At 40.6% G+C, this 20,202-nt stretch overlaps 1 protein-coding gene across 3 annotated transcripts in view; it reads left to right on the forward strand.

The window, feature by feature from the left end:
• Positions 1-3,705: 3,705 nt before the first annotated feature.
• The window catches only part of FYB1 (FYN binding protein 1), a 69,479-nt gene continuing 52,982 nt past the window's right edge, over positions 3,706-20,202 (forward strand). The window contains exon 1 of one of the 3 annotated variants that reach the window (XR_005931565.1): positions 3,706-3,924. Coding sequence is in view for 2 of the 3 variants with exons in the window: in XM_030005281.2 (XP_029861141.1) it covers positions 3,922-3,924 (3 nt within the window). In the remaining variant the exon portion in view is untranslated. The remainder of the gene's footprint in view (positions 3,925-20,202) is intronic. The other 2 variants (XM_030005281.2, XM_030005279.2) reach the window with 2 other exon arrangements.

Here is a 20,202-nt window from a genome sequence, read left to right on the forward strand (position 1 = left end):
TGAGTTGATGCAGTGGGTGTGGTCCATCTTTTATTTGTCTTTGGCCTTCATTATAGCATGCATTATCTATCTTTGTTAGTCAACGGTATAATGGTGTCCCCTTGACAATGTTTTTTTTCCATAATTCTTTGTAGTATGTTTTCAAACTGATTTTCAAGAATTCAAATCCAGCATGATTATCAGAATAATGTATACAACTTCAGCTGATTGATGGTATATTATTAGTAAAGAACCTGGGAGAGTCATTATCTTCAGCAAAATGCCCTTGTGGATTTATTTCCAACCCCACATCTTACATCTAATTCATGCCCTGAATCACCACTATGTTTATGAAGACATGCAGCTTTACTAGAGTTACTGCTCTTGCTCCTCCCAACATTTGCTGAATAGCCTGATGTTATATCTTGTCTATGTCAGTGTGTTAAGATTTTTATATGAAATCAGAGGCACATTACAAAGGGATAGAAGAGTTGTTACATTACCATCCATATTTTTAGCAAAACTTCCAAAGGAAACAAGGCTGAGGCAATTGTACTGTCATTGCACCTACCTGTCAGTCTTCCTCAGTGACTTTTGAAACTAGTGGACAATTACTGGAAAATTTGTTTGGGGTGGGGAGAAGGATAGTTCTCAAAGAATTTTCGTGGAAAAAGGCAGCTAAGTTGAGAAAATGAAAAGAAATTAGTGTCCCTGTTGAGGAAAAGTATTAATGTCATCTTAGCTATTTTACTAGACACCAGAAGATCCACATGGAAGCAAGATACAAGAAAACAGATTTCTTTTAAAAAGTTAAGAACAAGGGTATATGAGGGCTGAGTGGTTTGGAAACACAGGAATGGTAAAAGCCATCAGATCAATGAGATCAGTCCCTCGCATACTTGCAGTCCAGGTCTGGAAGAGTCCCCTGGAAGCTTCTTTACCTGCCTCCTGCCCACCACAAGTGACCCTGAAGACTTGAAGTACCAAAGACCAAATATCACAAAAGAAAGCAGGAGAAAGAACTGTTTCCCAGGCACCTATGGTAGGAGAGCATTCAAAAAGTGAAAGTGCACTGATGACCAAAGAAAGTGAATCATACCCTGTGCTACAAAGGCAGACCTAAAAAGGCCTTTCACTGGTTCCTGCCACCATGAACAATTCCCTTCACATCACAGAAGTGGAAATAGGCTTCCACTAATTAATACTCCCAAGTGCAAACACAGGATTTTCTCAATGGACGGAGCACATATGCACCTGGCATCCCTGAAGTCTTCCTGGGACATTTCAGAAAGCCTCAGACCTGACACTTATGTACTTTGCTGCACTGTGCACCTGAAATAAAGCTGCTCTTAGTGGAAGATCTGATGTTACTGCCTCACTGTGAGAACAGCAGGAACCTTCACCAAGAGCAGAGCTACCAGTTATCCGGAAATCCCTAGCAGACAGAGCAATTCCTCAAGAGTTGCATATGCAAACACTCCTGGTTAAAAAAAAGTAAAAAAAGAGAATAGGCCTAGGGAAACCTACCACAGTCTGAGATTTAACCCTCAATGTGACCGGATATGCTGACCAAGCATCTTTCCAGTACAGTTAGTATTCTCCATCTGACAAACAGATTTTTTTTCCTAACATCAGAATCCTTCCCGTACTGTCATTAAGTCTCTTTCATAAATTGTTCATGTAGCATATGGAAGCCTTACTGATCTCCTTCCTCCTCTATCTACTTTGGAAGATCATTATTGAATATGAATGAATATAAATTAATGTAAAATTTTGTCTAATTCCCATTTTAAATGTATTTACAACCTGTTTATACCCATTTGATTTCAATCTTTTAGTATAAATAATCATTATTTCCTTGATACTTACAGACCTTGACATAGCCTCTTTCATCTCCACTTTCTTAAGTTAAGCAAGGCAAGCTTTTTTAGTGTCCTTTCAGAAGCCAGGAAGTCCTTCTACTCATACAAGAAGACTTCATCTCTACCTGTGTCAGTTTAAATTCATGGTCACTCAACATAGTTGACTAGAACTGCACAAAATACTCTAAATGAGCTCTCATCAGCGCTCTGCACAAATTCTTTTGCTGCATCTCCTAAAAATTGTTTGTCTACTGTGCACTCGAATCACATGCTCTTTTCACATGTGCATGTCATGCTAGGGACTCATACTCACTGTCGCCCTGGCTCAGAGCAAAAATTCATGTTCTTAGCGCTAAGTATATGACTTTATCATTAAACTTTGGTTGACTTCTATCACTCCAATACACAAAGTCTTCTCATTCTTCCTGTATAATGACCTGATTCTCCCCAGTATTAGGAGAACCATTCAGCTTAGTACATCTTCATATAACATCAGTATAGGCCCAGCTTTCGAACCAGGCTCCTGACCCAAGTAATGAGCAGGGTCAGTCCCTATGCCTGCAGAACACTGCTAGTAATCCCAGTAAAACTCAGGAATTCCCCTTTCACTTCTAAACTGATGTTGCTTTAGCCAGCTCCTTGTCTACCTTGCAGCCTTCTGACAGGTCACATTCTCTCCCAATTCCATCACTTAAAATTCAAAAAAAGACATTATATTAAATACTCTGCTTAAATCTAGATAGACCAAGTTAATTATATTACCTTTGCCTAAAATGCCAGTTAAACTTTGTAAAACAGATACTAAGTCATTCAGATGTAATCCATCTTTAATGAAACCTACCTTTAATGTAGCTACGTACACCTAATATTTTCTCTTTCAAATTGTTTTTTCAAATCTATTCTTAGAGTTGCATCATATTGTGCTCAGGCAAATAAGCCTGTAGCTCCCTAGTAATTTTCTACTTTAGAAAACAGGTAACATGTTTGTTAATTGCCACTATAGGTATCTGTAGTGGTAGTTGCTATTATCTATGTAATAGATAATATTGATATATTGCATTGAAAGTTTAATTGAAAACCAGTGGTTTGGGACTTAGAGCAATGCAGCAACCCTTTCAGTGCTCTAGTAGTGAGATTATAGGGAAATGCTGATTTCACCAGAGAATGCAGTTTAAATCTTGCTTGTGACACAGATATGGTATTTTCTGTTACTTTACTATCATTTTTATTTGTCCCCCATTACTTCATACAGAGAAGTTTGCTTATTGCAGATTCAACTGATTTTTTATTACATAGTTGGATATCACCCAAAATACATCAGTGGTGCCCCTCCCCTGCATTTAGCACGTAGTTCACTCCTCGTCTTCCTTCCTTCATCTCTTTTCTTTAAGCCTTCTGTCTTAGCTTTTTTTGCTAGAACCAGCTCAGTGAGGTTTATGGCCATATGCCATTTCTTCCTTCAATTTTTGTGCATAGGAAGTCTCCAGCAGTGCAGAACTTTAATATCCTGTCAGACCAGGACAACCCTATTTTTTGATAATATCAGCTATGAAGAGCTGAATAGTCAAAGGTTAATTGACAGAAATATAGTTCAGCTTATTAGAGGAAGAAAATTACTTCAAATTTTAAACATCCATGAAAATATGAGCCAGAAGGAGACATGCATGGGGTTAGTAGTGAAGCCTGAATACACGAAAATTCAGGAACCCCAAGTATGAAAGAAAAAAATAAAATAAATTTGCCTTTTTAATTCAGTCAAAAATTAGTGAAAACATGACTATATAATTTTCTTATCAGCATAGACTTGTTTTTCATTATAATCTTGGAGGTCATAAAATGAATGAACGCTCATACACTGTGATTTGTCCTTCACAGTGGTGCAGTGTATCCCAAACAAATGTTAGGTCTCTGATAATATGCAAAATGAGGATTTTGCTGGTATCTTTTCCTGTGAAGGCTGGATAGACCACATACACTTTCAAAAAAGGAAGTGCCCAGTGAAGGACAAAGAACATTTTTTACTCTCTCTAGTACAGTACATACTCTTTAGCAGACTTGTGGAGACAAAGAGCGTGAAACTATGGTAAGTACAGAGCTCTATTCATTTACTTTTTATTACATGGATGCATAAGATTTAGTACTAAAACTGCAGTGGATGTGACTGTAAAACTTTAAATGTATTTCTAATAGTTTTCAATTCAGTTCCTTGCAGCTGACTTCCTGCTTTTGAGGGCACGAAGAAACTTTGTAGTTTTTTTAGCTCCTTCATCATGTGAACTGGTTTGTGCCTTACTGATTCTGGCACTCAAAATTAAGGAAGAGAAAACAGCTTCTTTCAAGGCTAAGCTGGCAAATTAGTTTGTGTATCTAGAGGAATTCTGCAGTCAAGCGTCAATGCGACACCAAGCAAGAAATGGGAATAGGTCAAGCATTTTAATTAGATTTCCAGAAAGGAATTGCAGTATCTTATTTTGATTCAGAAGTACTTTGTAACTAAGAAAAAAAGGGGGCGAAAAACCACTCAAGATTTATGCATTTATATGTAAATCTTCAGTATAGTTGGGGCTTTTTTTTACTAATCTGTAGAATTTGTTTCCTTAAAAAGACAGTTTCTTTAAAATTCCAAACTCTATATATGCATCTGGTTTGATAAGTATTTTATTAATAAACCAAATCAATAATTTCAAGAGAAGTGATTTCACAGACAAATGTTGAGAAGCATGAAATCTGAATAGCTTTTCAGGCCATCTTTGCTCTGCAAAATAGTTTAGAACTCCTGGAGTAGCTTGTATACTTTCATCATGGTATATGTGCCCAGATAAAGCAATCTTTACCTGAAGGTAGTATTACTAAAGAGGTATTCTTTATCTGAAGCTGTCAATCTTATATTAAGAGAATAAAGGTATCTCATGAAACTTATAGAGGGACCTAAGCTTACAGGGAAAAAGGTCTGACTTTGCCCATTGCAAGTAGCACTTGAAAAATGGCAATGTGAAATACGATTGAATGCAGAATACAGTTCACATTTAACAATGTTTCACAAAGTTCAGAGGGTTTTGGTTGAGTTTGTCTCTGTTTTACACAATGATCAAATTCTTCCTAAATCTGAAGCAATGGCCTCAAAGTGTTTACATAAGTAATATTTTTTATATTTAAAATATAAAACAGATATTTCTTTCTCTATTTATTTCTATTGTAATGAATCCCACTCTGCAGAATCAAGTACTAAAGGGCAAAATACTATGTTTGTTTATGCCAATAATTCAACTCAAGTCATTTGACTTACGCTGGATTTACATATGGATAAATGGGATCTGAATAGGGCCAACGGTTCTACCAAGCTAGCATCTCGCTGTGCTGTTGCCTGCTGATTTCTGTTTGCTGTAAAGATGCTTTAACTTGAGCTAGTTATTCAAGAGCCCAAATATACATAGAGCCTTTGTATTTGCAAAACCCTACATTAAAATTTGCAAGGCAAACACACAGTTACTCTTCTGGCATGATTCAAATGTCTAACTGCCTTCATAAAAGGGTTTGTTTAGAAACAGTATGTAAATATGCAAATATGTTGAACACAGGACTTCGGCTGTTGCCAAATGCAGTTTGAAAATAAGCAACAATTAAGAGTTTCATTTTTTTGTTTAAATCTTTTCAAAGCTCCGGGTTGTTTTCTCTGAATCCAAATATGAATGACAATTCAAAGTAATGCAAACCATGAATTCATATGCTTACTATATTTCCTTGACAATGTTATATAGCACTATGGGGAAAAAAGTGCTTTCATCTTTGCTTCACAGGCAACCCAGAAGCCTCACCAAGGAAGCAGGTCACATTCTTTGGTCTTTGCTTTGATGCTCTATGGGGCAAAATTAATATTATAGCAATATGAGAAGACAGGAAAAAAAATTAGGAGGAGAGCAAAACAAGTAACTGAAGAAGGTGGAGCGAGGTGTAATGTAGGAAAGTTTGTTTTCTGGCAGTTTTACAGTAGACAGAGGTTGGAGTTGTTGGGAAGACAAACTTATTCCTACAAAAAAAGCCAATGAACCTTTTGAACATAAGATTGGACATAATCTGGCTGAGGCTGGCTCTAGTTTTAGTGCATACAGGAAGAGATGAAAGGACCAGAAGGTCTGTAGAATCCAGAGATGCAAAGAAGGACTAAAACATAGAATTCACTATTTCATTTCTGACCATCATAATGGAGCCAAGTTTAAAACAAAACACTTAGACATAATACCAGATGAAAAAACTACTAGATCTACAATAATAGCTGCTGGCAGGTGTAGCTTCATGTGAGATTGAAGCTGATGAACACGAAGGAAAATGGTTGCATTTTCCTTTGACTTCAAGCCAAGCCAAGCTGTGTTGATTTCTGACCTAGAGAAACAGCCCTTAACATGCCTGTCTTCTTGCAGTGATACTGGTGATTCTCAGGTATACTATAAGAAGCAAAAGAACTTTTGAGACAAGAATTCAGATAAATCTTCTGAGGCAGATATGCAACCAAGGAATTTGGTTGATCTATTTGGATCTACCATTTGTTTAAAAAAGCAGGGGGGAGAAGAAGAAGAAAGGAAAGGAAAAGAAAAGGACTTAAAGAAAATCCAGAAAAGCAGAGAGGACTGCTGGGATCTATTTAGTCATAACATCCTGTCCTGGTTTCGGCTGGGATGGAGTTAATTTTCTTTCTAGTAGCTGGTATAGTGTTATGTTTTGGATTTAGTATGAGAATAATGTTGATAACATACTGACTTTTCAGTTGTTGCTAAGTAGTGTTTGTACTAAGTTGAGGATTTTTCAGCTTCTCATGCCCAGCCAGCAAGAAGGCTGGAGGGGCACAAGAAGTTGGGAGGGGACACAGCCAGGACAGCTGACCCAAACTGGCCAAAGGGATATTCCATACCATGTGATGTCATGCCCAGTACATAAACTGGGGGGAGTTCACCGGGGGGAACAGATTGTTGCTCAGGAACTAACTGGGCATCGTTTGGCAAGTGGTAAGCAATTGCATTGTGCATCACTTGTTTTGTCCATTCCAATTCTTTTATTATTATTATTATTGTTGTTGTTGTTGTTGTAATTTTATTATTGTTATCATTATTATTTTCTTCATTTCTGTCCTATTAAACTATTCTTATCTCCACCCACAAGTTTTACTTTTTTTTCCCCAATTCTCTCCCCCACCCCACTGTGGGGGGGGTGGGGGGGTGGACACTGAGCAAGTGGCTGCATAGTGCTAACTTGCTGACTGGGGTTGAACCATGTCACATCCAGATGGAGCTAGAACAGCAGTTTAAAAGTGAGGTGCAGCACATTTTCCAGGTGTCTCAGTTTGGAAGGCATTCACGTTGCCTCATCAGTGTTACTATCTTTGCATCTGAGTTGTGACAAACTCTGTCACTCACCTCATATGACTATAAACAAAAAGTCTCCACGCAGGCACTTCCTGGAGAACAGTTGTACCATAACTTGGCATGAAATAACTCAGTCAGGGCTCAGTGTTGTAGTTCTGTAGCATTCATCTTGGAAAGGGTTTTGTCTTCTTCCAGGATAGTGAAAAAACATTAATCCTTTGGGACCAAATTTTTCTCACACAAAAAATACAGCTACTTAGTGAAGGGGTCTACTTTAATGGATAGTCAGGAAAAGCTTCTTCCTATTCACAAGTAGTTACATTGTACATTATGTAGCAATTCTGGGAACTGACACTGAAGCCCATACTCCTAACTGCTAGGAAGGGACTCACACTCCTCTCCATCTGTTCTTTAATGGAAGAAGTGCTTCCTTGGGTTATTCTTTTGAAAGAGGGGGCCTAAGTATGCAGAGCCAAAAGTGGAATAAGGCACTTATCCTTAGGCAGGATTCAGGTATATGAAGTGACAGAGAGGAATGAGAAATGTATTAAGGGTTAATCTCAGAGCTAGGATGTTGGTTTCTTGATATGCTTGCTAAGATTGTCTGCCATGATATTTGTGTGCACTATGTAACTATTAGCATTTTGAATGTTTCCTGTGTCAACAAAGTCTGTTATTCTAATCCTGAAAGGTGCCTCCTTCAGCACTTATGTCCATCATTTAGGCACCTAGGCTCATCATTTGGGAAGAATTTTCAAAGTTGATATTCATCTGCCACCTAATTCTGCATGCCTTAAGGGAATGTCCATACTGCACAATGCAAAGCTATTCAGAGGTACCCAAGGAGTTATACCAGATCAAAATCTCCATAAACTGGAAATATAACATTAACCAGGACTTGGGCCAACAGGTTCATGAAACATGAGGAATGGAGAAATTCCTCTAAAGAGGAGAGGTTTCTACATCTAGCACAGTGTGGACAAGCATATCAGCCTTCAGTGAGAACATGCTTTTTCTTAAACACTTTCCCAGTACTAACTCACTTGCCCAAGTTAAGTGGCCCAGCTGAGATGCTGGTTTCTAAGAATCATTCTTTGTCTTTCTGCTTGTATTGTAGGCAAGGCCTAGAGTGAAAAAAAAATCCATTATAAGATAGGGAGCAAAGGGTTTGGATACCTCCATGAGGAGCAACATAAAGCTTTGTATGTTTAAGAATGCAGTGTCTAGTGCAGCCCATGTTCTGCAATGAACCTAATTAGATTTTAAAATCATAGCATTTCATCAGTATGCCATTCCCCATTTAAGAGGGCTTCTGCCTCATTCTATCAGGTTCACAAATAAGGCAATCTTCTCTGTCTCATCAGATTTAGCAGGCCCATTTGGAAAGGACTGCTGCATTACCTTCATACCAATGGTTCAATGGTTCAGTGACCAAAGCAGACATGTTGGAAAGACATATCTCTAGTCCAGTCATAAAAAAACCTAAGCAGTGTTTGCAGCAGTGCATTGAAACTAAGTCTACCCACTTCTAAGTGAGTGCTGTAATTACTAAGCTAGAGAGATGCTTAACCTTTCTCTGAACTGAAGAATCCTCACATCTTTCACGCAAAGCAAATCACCATCAAAACAGAAATGGGAAGTTCCACCATAAACCATTAATCAGCTTTGGTCTGGTGTTTAGGGAACTCTCAGGAGAGCTGTGGGTTTCACACACCTTGGGCCCTGTTTTCTGAAACCTACATACAAATAAATGAAAGTAAAAGGCAGCTGACAATTTTTAAAAAGGACGGACTCCATTTCTCCATGCACAGGGATGCCTCTAATTCTCCTCTGGCATGAGCAAAAGCAGGCATATGAGGGATATAAGGCCATCACAATACATTTTAAGATCATAATTTCACTAGACCAAAAAAAAAAAAAAAGAAAAAAAAAAAGAAAAAGTCCTTGTCTTTCAGTGTAATATTTTACAGCCAACTTTTGTGTCTCAATGGAGTCCTACTGATTCTGCACAGGAACACATGATAGTTGATTATGTGACAGGCTGAAGGTCTAACCACACTCAGAAGGACCAGTCTCACACGGAACCCTGTGTGAAGAGACCTCTACCTTCCTGATCACTGAGATCACTGAGATCACTGGACCTCAGATAGCCACAGAGGACCAGCAAGTCCAGGTGTCTTGCATAACTGGGAACACAGCAGATTTTGAAATTAATTTGTGCAAAACACTACTCACAGGGCTAAGAATAACAAAGTATTCAGAATACTATTGTCTTTGTGAGCCAGACACAATTTTCTGTTTGTCAGGCCCAAGTGGAGCATAAGAAGTAGAGAAACACTGAGGGAGAGAAAATTTTTCCTGATATTTAGGCTACTTTCAAAAACATTGTAAATGGACAACTGTCCCAATGAAATAAAAAAATGCTTTTCTGCTCACTGTATAAGACACCAGGGAAAATAAAATATAAAACTAGTCAAGCACTGCAACAGTAGTGGATTGTCTACAGTACTAAATGACAGTTATGCTCTATGCATACATAATGCGCAGTGATGTTTCTATATTGGCACAGAGGACGAAACTGCACTCAGAACTTCCCAAACTCTGGCATCCTAGTTATCCTGCAGTGGCTTGCTGCCAACTTGAGAGCCCCATGATATTATTGCAACGCATTAACGAGAGCCCCATGACATTACTTAGGAAAACTATTGGCAAACCAGGACTTTCTACATCCAGCCATGTCTGAGATCAGCCGGTTGACACTGAAATCAGGCAACATCTTGGTCTATTTAAGAGGAGTGAAATGAACTCCAACCTTCCCCACCACTGTACTTTGCAACTTGGACAAAACACATTCTTGCAGAGACCTCTAAAATTCAGAACAACAATACCTTTGCTGAACCTTCATACAACCTTCATCCCTTAGGGCTTTTCCTATTCCTGGGCGGGGGGCGGGGGTGGGACTAAAGGCTAAGATAGGAAAATGTATTAGGTATATAAATTGGACAAAGATAAATCACATTCATAAATAAATGTAAATGTGAAGCTGATATAGAACATACCATGCTTGTTTATTTCACTCTAAGATACAAAAGTACCCCAATCTTTCTTTTGTAACCTGAACTGTAACATGAAAAATGTTGGATTTTATGTGTCAGCTTCTCCTACTCTAACAAAGAGGAGTTGCACAAGTTAATGCAGGGCTCCCAGCTCCCTTTCTCCAGTGCTGCCAACCTATCTGCTTTTTTAAAAGCACCAAAGGTGTTTGAAGGAAATGGGGAAAAAAAAACCCAAAACACTTTGCTTTCAAGAAAAAGCTTCCACACTTTGGTTCCTTTCCTTGAAACTCAGTTTGGTCACCATTTGTTAAAGCTACTGCTGCTCTCTACAGTCACACTCTAAGGCGGGGAATTAGCAACATTTGCCCTAATATCCTTTTTCTTCTGATAAGAGACTCTCATTTGAGTATTTATATCGATATGACACCTTTTTGTAGTCATTTATTCCAGACCTGTCTCATGTAAGTGTATTGTGAATGTCTCCTGATAGCTTAAGACAGATAACACAAGGATATCTACGGGTGCTTTTTTTTTTTTTTTTTTTTTTTTTTTGCAAGTTGCAAGTGCAAAGTTTTAATATTTATCAATAAGTCATCCATGCTTGAATCAACAGTCTGGGATTAAGAACCTGGTGGGATTTGTGGGTTTATTTCAATAAAAAGTCTTATTTTTTAGCTATTTTTTCTTACAAAGAGAACATTTATACTGTTTTGTATTCTCACTAAGAGAATCAAACAAACTAAAAAAAAAAAAAAGTAATTGTCCATCAGAGTTCAGGACTCTTAACATGAAAAATCTGAAATGAACAGAAACAGCAGCTGCCTTCAGTAGCATCCCTCAGTGCAAAAGTTGGAGTATATAGAAAACTAAGAATAGAAAAAATACACAGAAATGTACAAAAAGAAAGCTTCACCCATGTTCTTGCACTGAAGTTGTGAAGAATGGCCCATAATTTGTAATGTCATCACTGAAAGGTGTGGAAAATTCATGAGAACAATTTATTACACATGTTTAAAATTGGGGCACGTAAGGAATTTGCCAAATCCAATCCATAAATATTGGCAAAATTTTTTTTTAACCATTTGGGGGGGCTTACATTTTCACAGAATGAAATGGGGATCAGAGGATCTTGTGCAACTTGGATTTACAGCTATGGCTGGGTGTTCCTTTCACTTCTGCTGACACATCTCTAACAGCTTGTCTTCCCCTTAGTCACTTGTGTAACAAAGTTTTGGAGAAGTGTCACAACCTCTACAATACCATGACCCTTCTCTAAACCTCTGAGGGCATCTGCATTTTGATCCTGAAGATAAGTCACAGGGAGATTGGTTTTCTTTCTCCCTAGAGAAGAAAAATGTTTGGAAATCATGTCCCCAGGCTCACACTTATTTCTCTTGTACAAAGCTTCTCAAAACAACAGTTTAGCCACAACCATTGATCCACTCCATCTCTTAGTAATTTTTAAAACTATTTTCCAAACCCTTTTGACAATCTTTTTTATCCCTTAAAGTGTTTACAGGCCCTGCAGTTTATCCTGCAATGGTCCAGTCTCTACGACTGGTCCCACCTTATCATTTTTTTGGAGCTCAGACTCTAATTCGTTCATTATTCCACAACTAGGTTTGCATCGATCTGAATGTTTTCTTTACATGACATGAGTTTTCCACCAGATCTCTTTTCCTCAGCCTCCAAGAGCAGCTGCTAGGGCTCAAATTTATGCAGTAGCCCACAAGAATGAACAGTCAATATATGGACCTCCTTTAGCCAACCACCAGTGCCTTTCTGCTTCCTGCTGCTCTCCTCCCCACCATAGTCTGTAGCTGTCCTATCCTCCACAATAGAAGTATCCTGTGCAACTGATGATATACCCAATGGCCCATCCTCTAATGGATGCCTAGCAGACTGGCCTTACCTTTCAATCTAGCCTGTGCTTAGCAACAAATTTGGCAGTGTAGTCCTGCACAACAACAAAATGGAAAATTTTATTTTCCCCGTACACTTTAGCCCTTGGAGCAGAAAGGCTGGTACATGCTGCCTCCTTATCTTTATGGCCTGTAGCCTCTGTGAGGAGACAGCAAAACTGAAAGAGACCCAGATCAATTTCCCCCTCTCATTCCCACATACCCTGTAGACAGCAGATTCAAGTGTCTGCAAATAACAGACTTGATAAGCAACTAAATATGCCTGATTAAAGTTAAGAAAGCAGCCATAACATCTGTGCTTCTAAGGCAGCAGGCAGGCACTGAGCAGACATAACAGCAACAACCCAATTCATTGTGCTCACAGTAGGTAATCAGGGAACTAAGACACATGATAGACAAGAAGCTGAGACAACTGAGCCCGTTCAGCCTGGAGATAAGAATGCAAAGCAGAAACTTTTTTGCTGTTTTCAAATATCTAATGGGAGGGTGTCAGACTCATCTCAGAGATGCGCAGGGATAGAATGAGAGGCAATGGAAACAAGAAGCATTTGGAAGCAAGATGCAAAAAAGGAAAATGCCAATTAGTTTCTCCCCCCACCCCCTTTTTTCTTCTTCTTCATTTAAGTGAGGAAAACCAAATGCTGGGACAGCCTAGAGGGGCTGCAGATTCTTCATCCTTGCATTTAGCCAAAAGCCAACTGAAGAATGCTCTGATCAATCTGGGGACTTTGTCCCTGCTCTGAGCGAACAGTTGGACCGGATAACTTCCAGTGCTTCCTCCTCCCTACCTAAATTAATGATGTGAGGCTATGATTTGTGACGGGAGTGGCTCCTCCATTAGAGGTCACTGTTGTGCAAGCACCCGGGAACGACACCACAGGAAAAATACGAACACAGTAATTTTACAAGGAAAGTGCTTCATGAATTAGGGTTCCCTTCTGCTCAATAGCTGAAAGGTGAGATCCATCTGGCTGCCGGGACGGTGTATGATGGAAGAGGGGACACATGGCCCATTCATCTCTCGTTTCCCAAGTAGCACATTCCAAGTATGGGATAAAAAGGGGAAAAGTGAGGTTAGCAGAAGAGAGGGGCATCTTGGAAAAAGGCAGGAGAGTAGGACAGGAAGGAGGAAGTATTCTTTTTGAAAGAAGAAACTCTGAGTGTACCAGCAAGACTTCAGAATATGGAGTTTGTGTACACTCTCTGCATAAGCTGACTTTACCAGAAGGACTGTCAGCAGATGGAAAACCGATCCGGGTTTTCTGCTGTCATTGTCAGAGGCACAGATGAATGCATTCTTATTTTACATAACTTTCACTTTGTTTTGTTTATGAGTTTATATCACAGGTTAACCAGTCACTTTAAAGCCAGCAGGTTTAGTGACCAACCTGCTATCACCTGCTAAGGGTCAGGGATCAGAATTCTCTGATAGTCAAAATAAACTTTTTTAAAAGTCCAAAGGATCAGACCATGGAAAGGATGTCAGGCATTATGCAAATCCTAAGCAGAAGTGCTTAGGAAAATTTTCGTTGAAAAATTCATTTTAAAGATGTTTCGATTAAACTGGGTTTTCATTTTTAAACTTTATTGTCTTCCGTTAAAACTCCCATGGGAACATTTCTGAAGTTATTTTGTGTTTTGAAAGGTTTATGCTGTGGGACCATGCTCTTTGTTGTTATTAGGCCACATCATTGTCTTTGATACTGATGTCAGCAATTGTACTAAATTAATAAATCAATATAAAGGGCTGCATTTATTTTTAATTAAACTTTAATATTCTGGATTGAACATTTTTCCAGATGCCTGATTTCATGTCTGACAATCCTTGAAAACGTGCTGCTGACATGAGGAAATTCACACTAGAGAATGTGAGATTGCTTACATGAGAGCAATTCTGAGGTTTGACCAGTTCTGTGACTGGTCAGATAGTCCAGGAAGAATAGTGTACAAAATAACAAAAGGTTTATATGGGACACCTAGCAGTACGGCACTGGGTGGGAGATGGGAACAAAGGATTCTGCTTATGTGTAGCACACAAACTTCACTATGTTTGTATTTTGCTTGTGCCTGTCTAACCAACCAAGCTGTCCTGAAGCTACGTTCGAAGGATGTGTTCCTACCTTCCTTCTCCTCCACTGCAACAGTAGTTTAGGGACTTCTTACCCAAGCAGTTATTCTAATCCTGTGTTTCTTTGTATTGCTGGTATGAATGCTGTGTCCTGTAAACACAGCCAGTGAAATGATCTGGATTGAAAAGCACCTCTCCTCCCATGCCCCAGTCCCTTTCCTTTTCTCTTATTTTCTTTCCTTTCCTTGAATATTTTTAATCTGTATTTTTTCAGTGACATGTGACACAGAACAGTCTTCAACTTCCATAGCGGCAAACCTGAGGGGACGTGGGTGAGGCACCTTTACAAACTGCAGTGAAAAATAGTAGAGGTCATTATGCAGGCTTCTAGCCTTCTGGGGAAACAGTTTAAAAGTGCAATTGTTAGGTATCCCATGCCCCACATCAACACTGAGAATGTATTACTTCCTCAGAAGGTACATCTGAACAGCATGGTGACTGAACACCATGACAGCATAGGCTTATTTTTTTTGTTGTGAATTTTCCACTGATGTGGTTAAACTGTTGACTTACAGGAGGAGTTGCAGAAACGGTGCATAGGATGTGTGGCAAACGGATGAATGATGATTTATAAATAATTAGAATGAGTCTGCAGCAAGAAAGAATGCATGCCAGGCCTACACAGGGGATTCCTAAAGTCTGTTTGCACAGTGGCAGTAGCTGGACATGAAATGTGTTCTTGTCTTCCTTTCCCTACACTTTTGTCATATATCTTCCCTTCCACACAACCCAGACCATTATTCTACATCCTTGTCCTCCTACCTGATACTACACACAAACTGGGATCCCAGTCCATTCCCTACCTCCTTACAACACAGCTTTAGGTCTACAAAAAAGAACCCTAACTGCATCCTGTCACAGAGACCTGTTTCACTCTGCTGTGGCCACTGCTCAGAGTCTGCAGTGACTGAACTCATGGAACAGACTGTGGAACAGGGAGCTGGTAGTCCAGCTGCAGAGTCCAGCAAGCTATAGCTGATCGGCTGATGGGTAGTAACTGCCTGTGTGAAGGGTCTCTTCAGCCATGTGCTAAGAACAATAATTGCTTGCATGGAGACACTTTATCCTGCAGTTCAGGTAGGGAGGAGGTAGCGTTTCAACAAAACCAACTCCAAGCAAAGCTGAGAGTCACTGCTATCACAGAATCACAGAACAGTCCAGGCTGGAAGGAGCCTTGAAAGATCATCTGGTCCAACCCTTAGTGCTACATCTAACACCTTTGAGCAACACTGAGCAACCTGCAAGGTGTCCCTGCCCATGGCAGGAGGGTTGGAACTAGATGATCTTTAAGGTCCCTTCCAACCCAAACCATTCTATTACTCTATGATCTCATTTTGAAGTAGTTTACAAACTGCTAATAGTACACATCACTTTCCATCAACTGCTCTGTATGGGTTTGCACTGCTTATAAACCCTGAGAAGCTGCCTGGCAGAAAAAGACCTGGGGGTGCTGGTTGACAGCCAGCTGAATATGAGCCAGCAGTGTGCCCAGGTGGCCAAGAAGGCCAATGGCGTCCTGGCCTGTATCAGAAATAATGTGGCCGGCAGGAGCAGGGAGCTGATTGTCCCCTGTACTCGGCACTGGTGAGGCCGCACCTCGAGTACTGTGTTCAGTTTTGGGACCCTCACTACAGGAAAGACATGGAGGTGCTGGAGCGTGTCCAGAGAAGGGCAACGAAGCTGGTGAAGGGTCTAGAGCACAAGTCTTATGAGGAGCAGCTGAGGGAACTGAGGCTGTTTAGTCTGGAGAAGAGGAGGCTGAGGGAAGACCTTATCGCTCTCTACAACTACCTGAAAGGAGGTTGTAGTGAGGTGGGTACTGGTCTCTTCTATCAAGTAACTAGTAATAGGATGAGAGGGAATGGCCTCAAGTTGTGCCAGGGGAGGTTTAGATTGGATATTAGAAAAAATTTCTTTACTGAAAGGGTTGTCAGGCATTGGACCTGGCTGCCCAGGGAAGTGGTGGAGTCACAATCCGTGGAGGTATTCAAAAAGCACATAGACAAGGCATTTCAGGGCATGGTTTAGTGGGCATGGTTGATGTTTAGACTCGATGACCTTAAAGGTCTTTCCCAACCTAAACGATTCTATGATTCTGTGAATAGACAATCTATAGAGAGGTCATTAAATGCTACTAAAGGACAAAATCCATGAAAGTGCTTAGCACCTTTCCTTTTCTGGCCTTTGCAAATCAGCTGGATCTACTAGAGTCAGCAGTATTTTTCAAGAAATTTCCCAATGCAAAGGACAAGAAACTGAAAAACCTTCATAAGAGATAGACAAAAATATCTGATGCTGGATTAACTGTAATTGAAATTGTGAAGCCTTGCCAAAATTAGTTCCTGTTGTGTGCATTTCTCATCTGTTGAAGTTTGCAGTTAAAAGATTCAGGATGTAATAGAGATTTTTTGTAAATATTCCTTAGTTACAAAAAAAAAAAAGACATTACAGAATTATATCAGAGATCAGTGTTACATTGTGTCTTACTGAGGTGAACATGGTGTTTGGTGAGCTCTACAGTGTAGCACCTTGTTGGACACTTCTTGCGTTATTCCTGGCACAAGAGCAGAAGAAGAGGAGCTTGAGCATGGAAAGAAGAGTTTTCCTTCCTTATCCAGCTCTTCTGTGAGTCAACAGGACTTGCATGAGAAAGTAATCAACTATTTTCTGAAACCTGTTGATGATACACAGACAAAAATATACACTCTTTAGCTATGTAACTGAGAAAACTGATTTGACAAAATAAGCCAAGAAGGTTTTGTTGCAACATAAATAAAATTTCTACCACATAAATAAGGCTAAACTGTAAAGCACTAATTTTTTTTTTTAACTTGGCCTTTCCCCCTTCATGTTTCAGAATATAAAAATACTTGTAATACAGCATATATGATAACTAAAAAGTTAAAATTTGAGACCACAAGAAGAGACTCTAGAATTATTAGCTGCAGTTATACTAAATAATACTAATCATCCCAGAAGCACCATGAAAGGGTGCAGAGGCCAAATGGTGAAAGATTCATGGCAACTGAGAATTTAACTTGAGCCTTCTTTTTCTCTGTTTCAGATGTTTTCAAATTTGGCCCTTCTTGTGACAGATACTTTCTTGAGAGTACATAACGTACAGAAAGATGTCAACTGCATGTCATTAAAACTCATTTTTGTCTTAACATTATCAAGGATTGCTTGACTTACCAAAATCAACCATGAGAATCCTTTTTTTTTTTTTTTTTTTTAAAGCAAACATGTTTTAAAAGCAAAAGCAGCCTGACAACCTCTGGTATGATTTGAGCAATAGCTGCGAAACGTAGCTCTGATCTTCCACTTTTTAAAATGAAAACACTGAAGAGCTTTTGGTAAGAAATCATATGAAATTGACAGACCCTAAATTGCTCTCATTGAAACCTTTTTTTCAGAGGTTTAAGGAGGAGATTTTGGAGGGTAAAGTCCCTTTGCTACCCACTTCCCAGAGAAAGCTCATGATAACTGAGCTAGGTGACAGGTGAGATGGCTCAGACATCAGCTTTGAGACCTCTGTGCCCCCACAAGCTAGTGCAGAAGGGCAAACAGTGAGAGCATGGCCTTGCCTGGAGCTGGGATGCTTTTTAGGAAACATGGGTTTCTGTCTTGCTTCTCTGCACTAAAAGTAGATGAGACTTGAAGAGCTGATGGGTGTTTAACACACGAGGGGCCAGGAGAGGAAGTTGTTAAGTTTGAGTGCGAAAGCATGGAGTGTCCAGAGAGTTCCCTCTCTCCCTCCCACAGGGTTTGCACAACTCCTGGCGAAGTATTTGCATGTTATTGCACATTTGTTTGCCTCCCAGGCAGTGGCAAGTAGGACATGTTGAGGAGAAAGGGAAGTCAGGGGTGTTTTGCTGAAGCTGTCTGTTCCTCTTGCTTTTCCACTTCCTCTTCTTCCTGGTATCAGCAGCTGGGGGCCATGCCGAGGGGGAAGCTGGGCCAGTGGATAATCCCCTGCCCAACCATTTACATGAGGGTGTACAGGGAGGAAACTGAAGCGACTTCTTCCTTGAGAAAGTTGTTTCCTCCCTCTCTTCCCACACAATCTCCCCTTCCCCCAATGCAGGTTGTCTCTCTTCTCCCTCTCCCTGGGTGCCACAACGCTGCTGACAGGAGCTGCCAAGATGGCCGCCCCCACGCTTTCAGGCTGAGCCGCAGCAGGGAGGCACAGAGCTAGTCATGGCCCCACGAGCTGATGGCGGGAGAAGGCACAGCACAGGCATGGCCAATACTGAGGGGCAAGAGGGAGGGGGCTGAGGAAGCACACCATTATGAGGGCAGGCAAAAGGCTGCCCACCCTCCACAGCTGCCAGCGCTCCTTTCCCCACACAAACTGCTTATGCCCAGCTCCCATTAGCCCTGCCATGCTCCTCCATCTTCTCTCTCACCCCAGTCTCTACTGATTTTCCCTCATACACAGCTTCTAGCAACTTCCCAGGCAGCTTGCCTGCTTGCTTGCTTGCTTGCTTGCTTGCTTGCTTGCTTGCTTGCTTGCCTGCTTGCTTGCCTGCTTTACCAAGATGGCCACCAGGTACCCTCCACATCCCCCTTGCCTCAGGCCAGGAGTTGGTTGCTACAAACTCAGCCATCATAGTTATATGCACATCACCTGCAACTTAGCTCATTAAATCATTTCATCGAGCTACCACTAGTAATCACCTTTGGCCCTCATTGAGGGCTAAGCTGTGGGATGTGAGGGGTGATGGTGCTGTGGCAAGCTCTGTGAGTCCTCCCAGCTGATGCTTCATGGGTCTGCGTCTGTATGCATGTGGGCTCTTGACCACCATGGTGAACTCTGCATTTTCAAGAGGGTTTTCTGGTGCCTGTGGAGGGTTTAGTGAAGGCCTGGTGTTCCTGTTTAGCCTGTCTGGAGTGTTTTCTGCTGTCACACTGCTTTCAATTCCCCCTGAACTCCTCCTGCTGAACCCAGGCTGACAGAACACAGGAGCACCAACATTGGCAAGAACCACACAGCTTGCACGGCAAAAAAAGCCTAATTCAAAAGCTGCTTAGTCTGAGTCCCCTGCATGAGTGAGCTTTGCAGAAAAAGTGGCAGGGAATAGCCTGTGACATGGCAGGGGGCACTGAGGGAGAGCCCAGGGCCCAGAGCACAAAGAAGGGAATGCAGGGCAGTGAAGATGAGCAATTTGGTGGAACATGACAGCTAATACCTGAATACAAGCTTTGTATTCAAAGAAGAATTGCTTAAAATCTGAGCCGACAGGGTGGTTCTAAGGTCAAATCACAAAAAAGAAAGACTTCTGGCTTTTTGCGTGTGAGATTGTTTTACAGCAGGTGCTTTGCATCTGCTTTAGATGTCCACAGGAAGGACTGTGCTCTGGAAGGATTGATTTATTATCACAGGGCGTACACCCAAGCAGCTTAACATGCACCTGACTGTGGTGCACTGGATTACACTGGGCTTTCCTTCATGACAGAAATACATCCTTTGCAAAGCATAGTCGGGGTAAGGAGACTGTCAGCATCATTTGACTTCTTTCTTGAATTTGCCAATTCTGTCTTTCTCTAGTGTAGAAAAATATAAATAGTGGAAACAGATTTCTGCACTCCTTGTTCAAATAAATACAAATATAGTAACAATAGTCAATGGTTGTAAGATTATAGGGATTGAATTATGACAATTTAAAAGAGCCACAGCATTGACTTGAGGAGCTTTCAGGGAATCCTGTGTGTCAGCTGTCCACAAATAGTATCTGGAAAGCCCAGTTGTTCCCATATGCATGACAGTGCCTGTGGACACCAGAGAATGTGGCTAATTTGCTCATGACAACATCAAACTTCTGTCAGAAATACTAAAACCACCTTCAAATGGCAACCCGATGGAAATGCAACAGCACATTTTTCAGGAAGTCTCACCCC

The sequence above is a fragment of the Aquila chrysaetos genome, chromosome Z, assembly GCF_900496995.4.
Source record: "Aquila chrysaetos chrysaetos chromosome Z, bAquChr1.4, whole genome shotgun sequence".
Lineage (NCBI taxonomy): Eukaryota > Metazoa > Chordata > Aves > Accipitriformes > Accipitridae > Aquila > Aquila chrysaetos.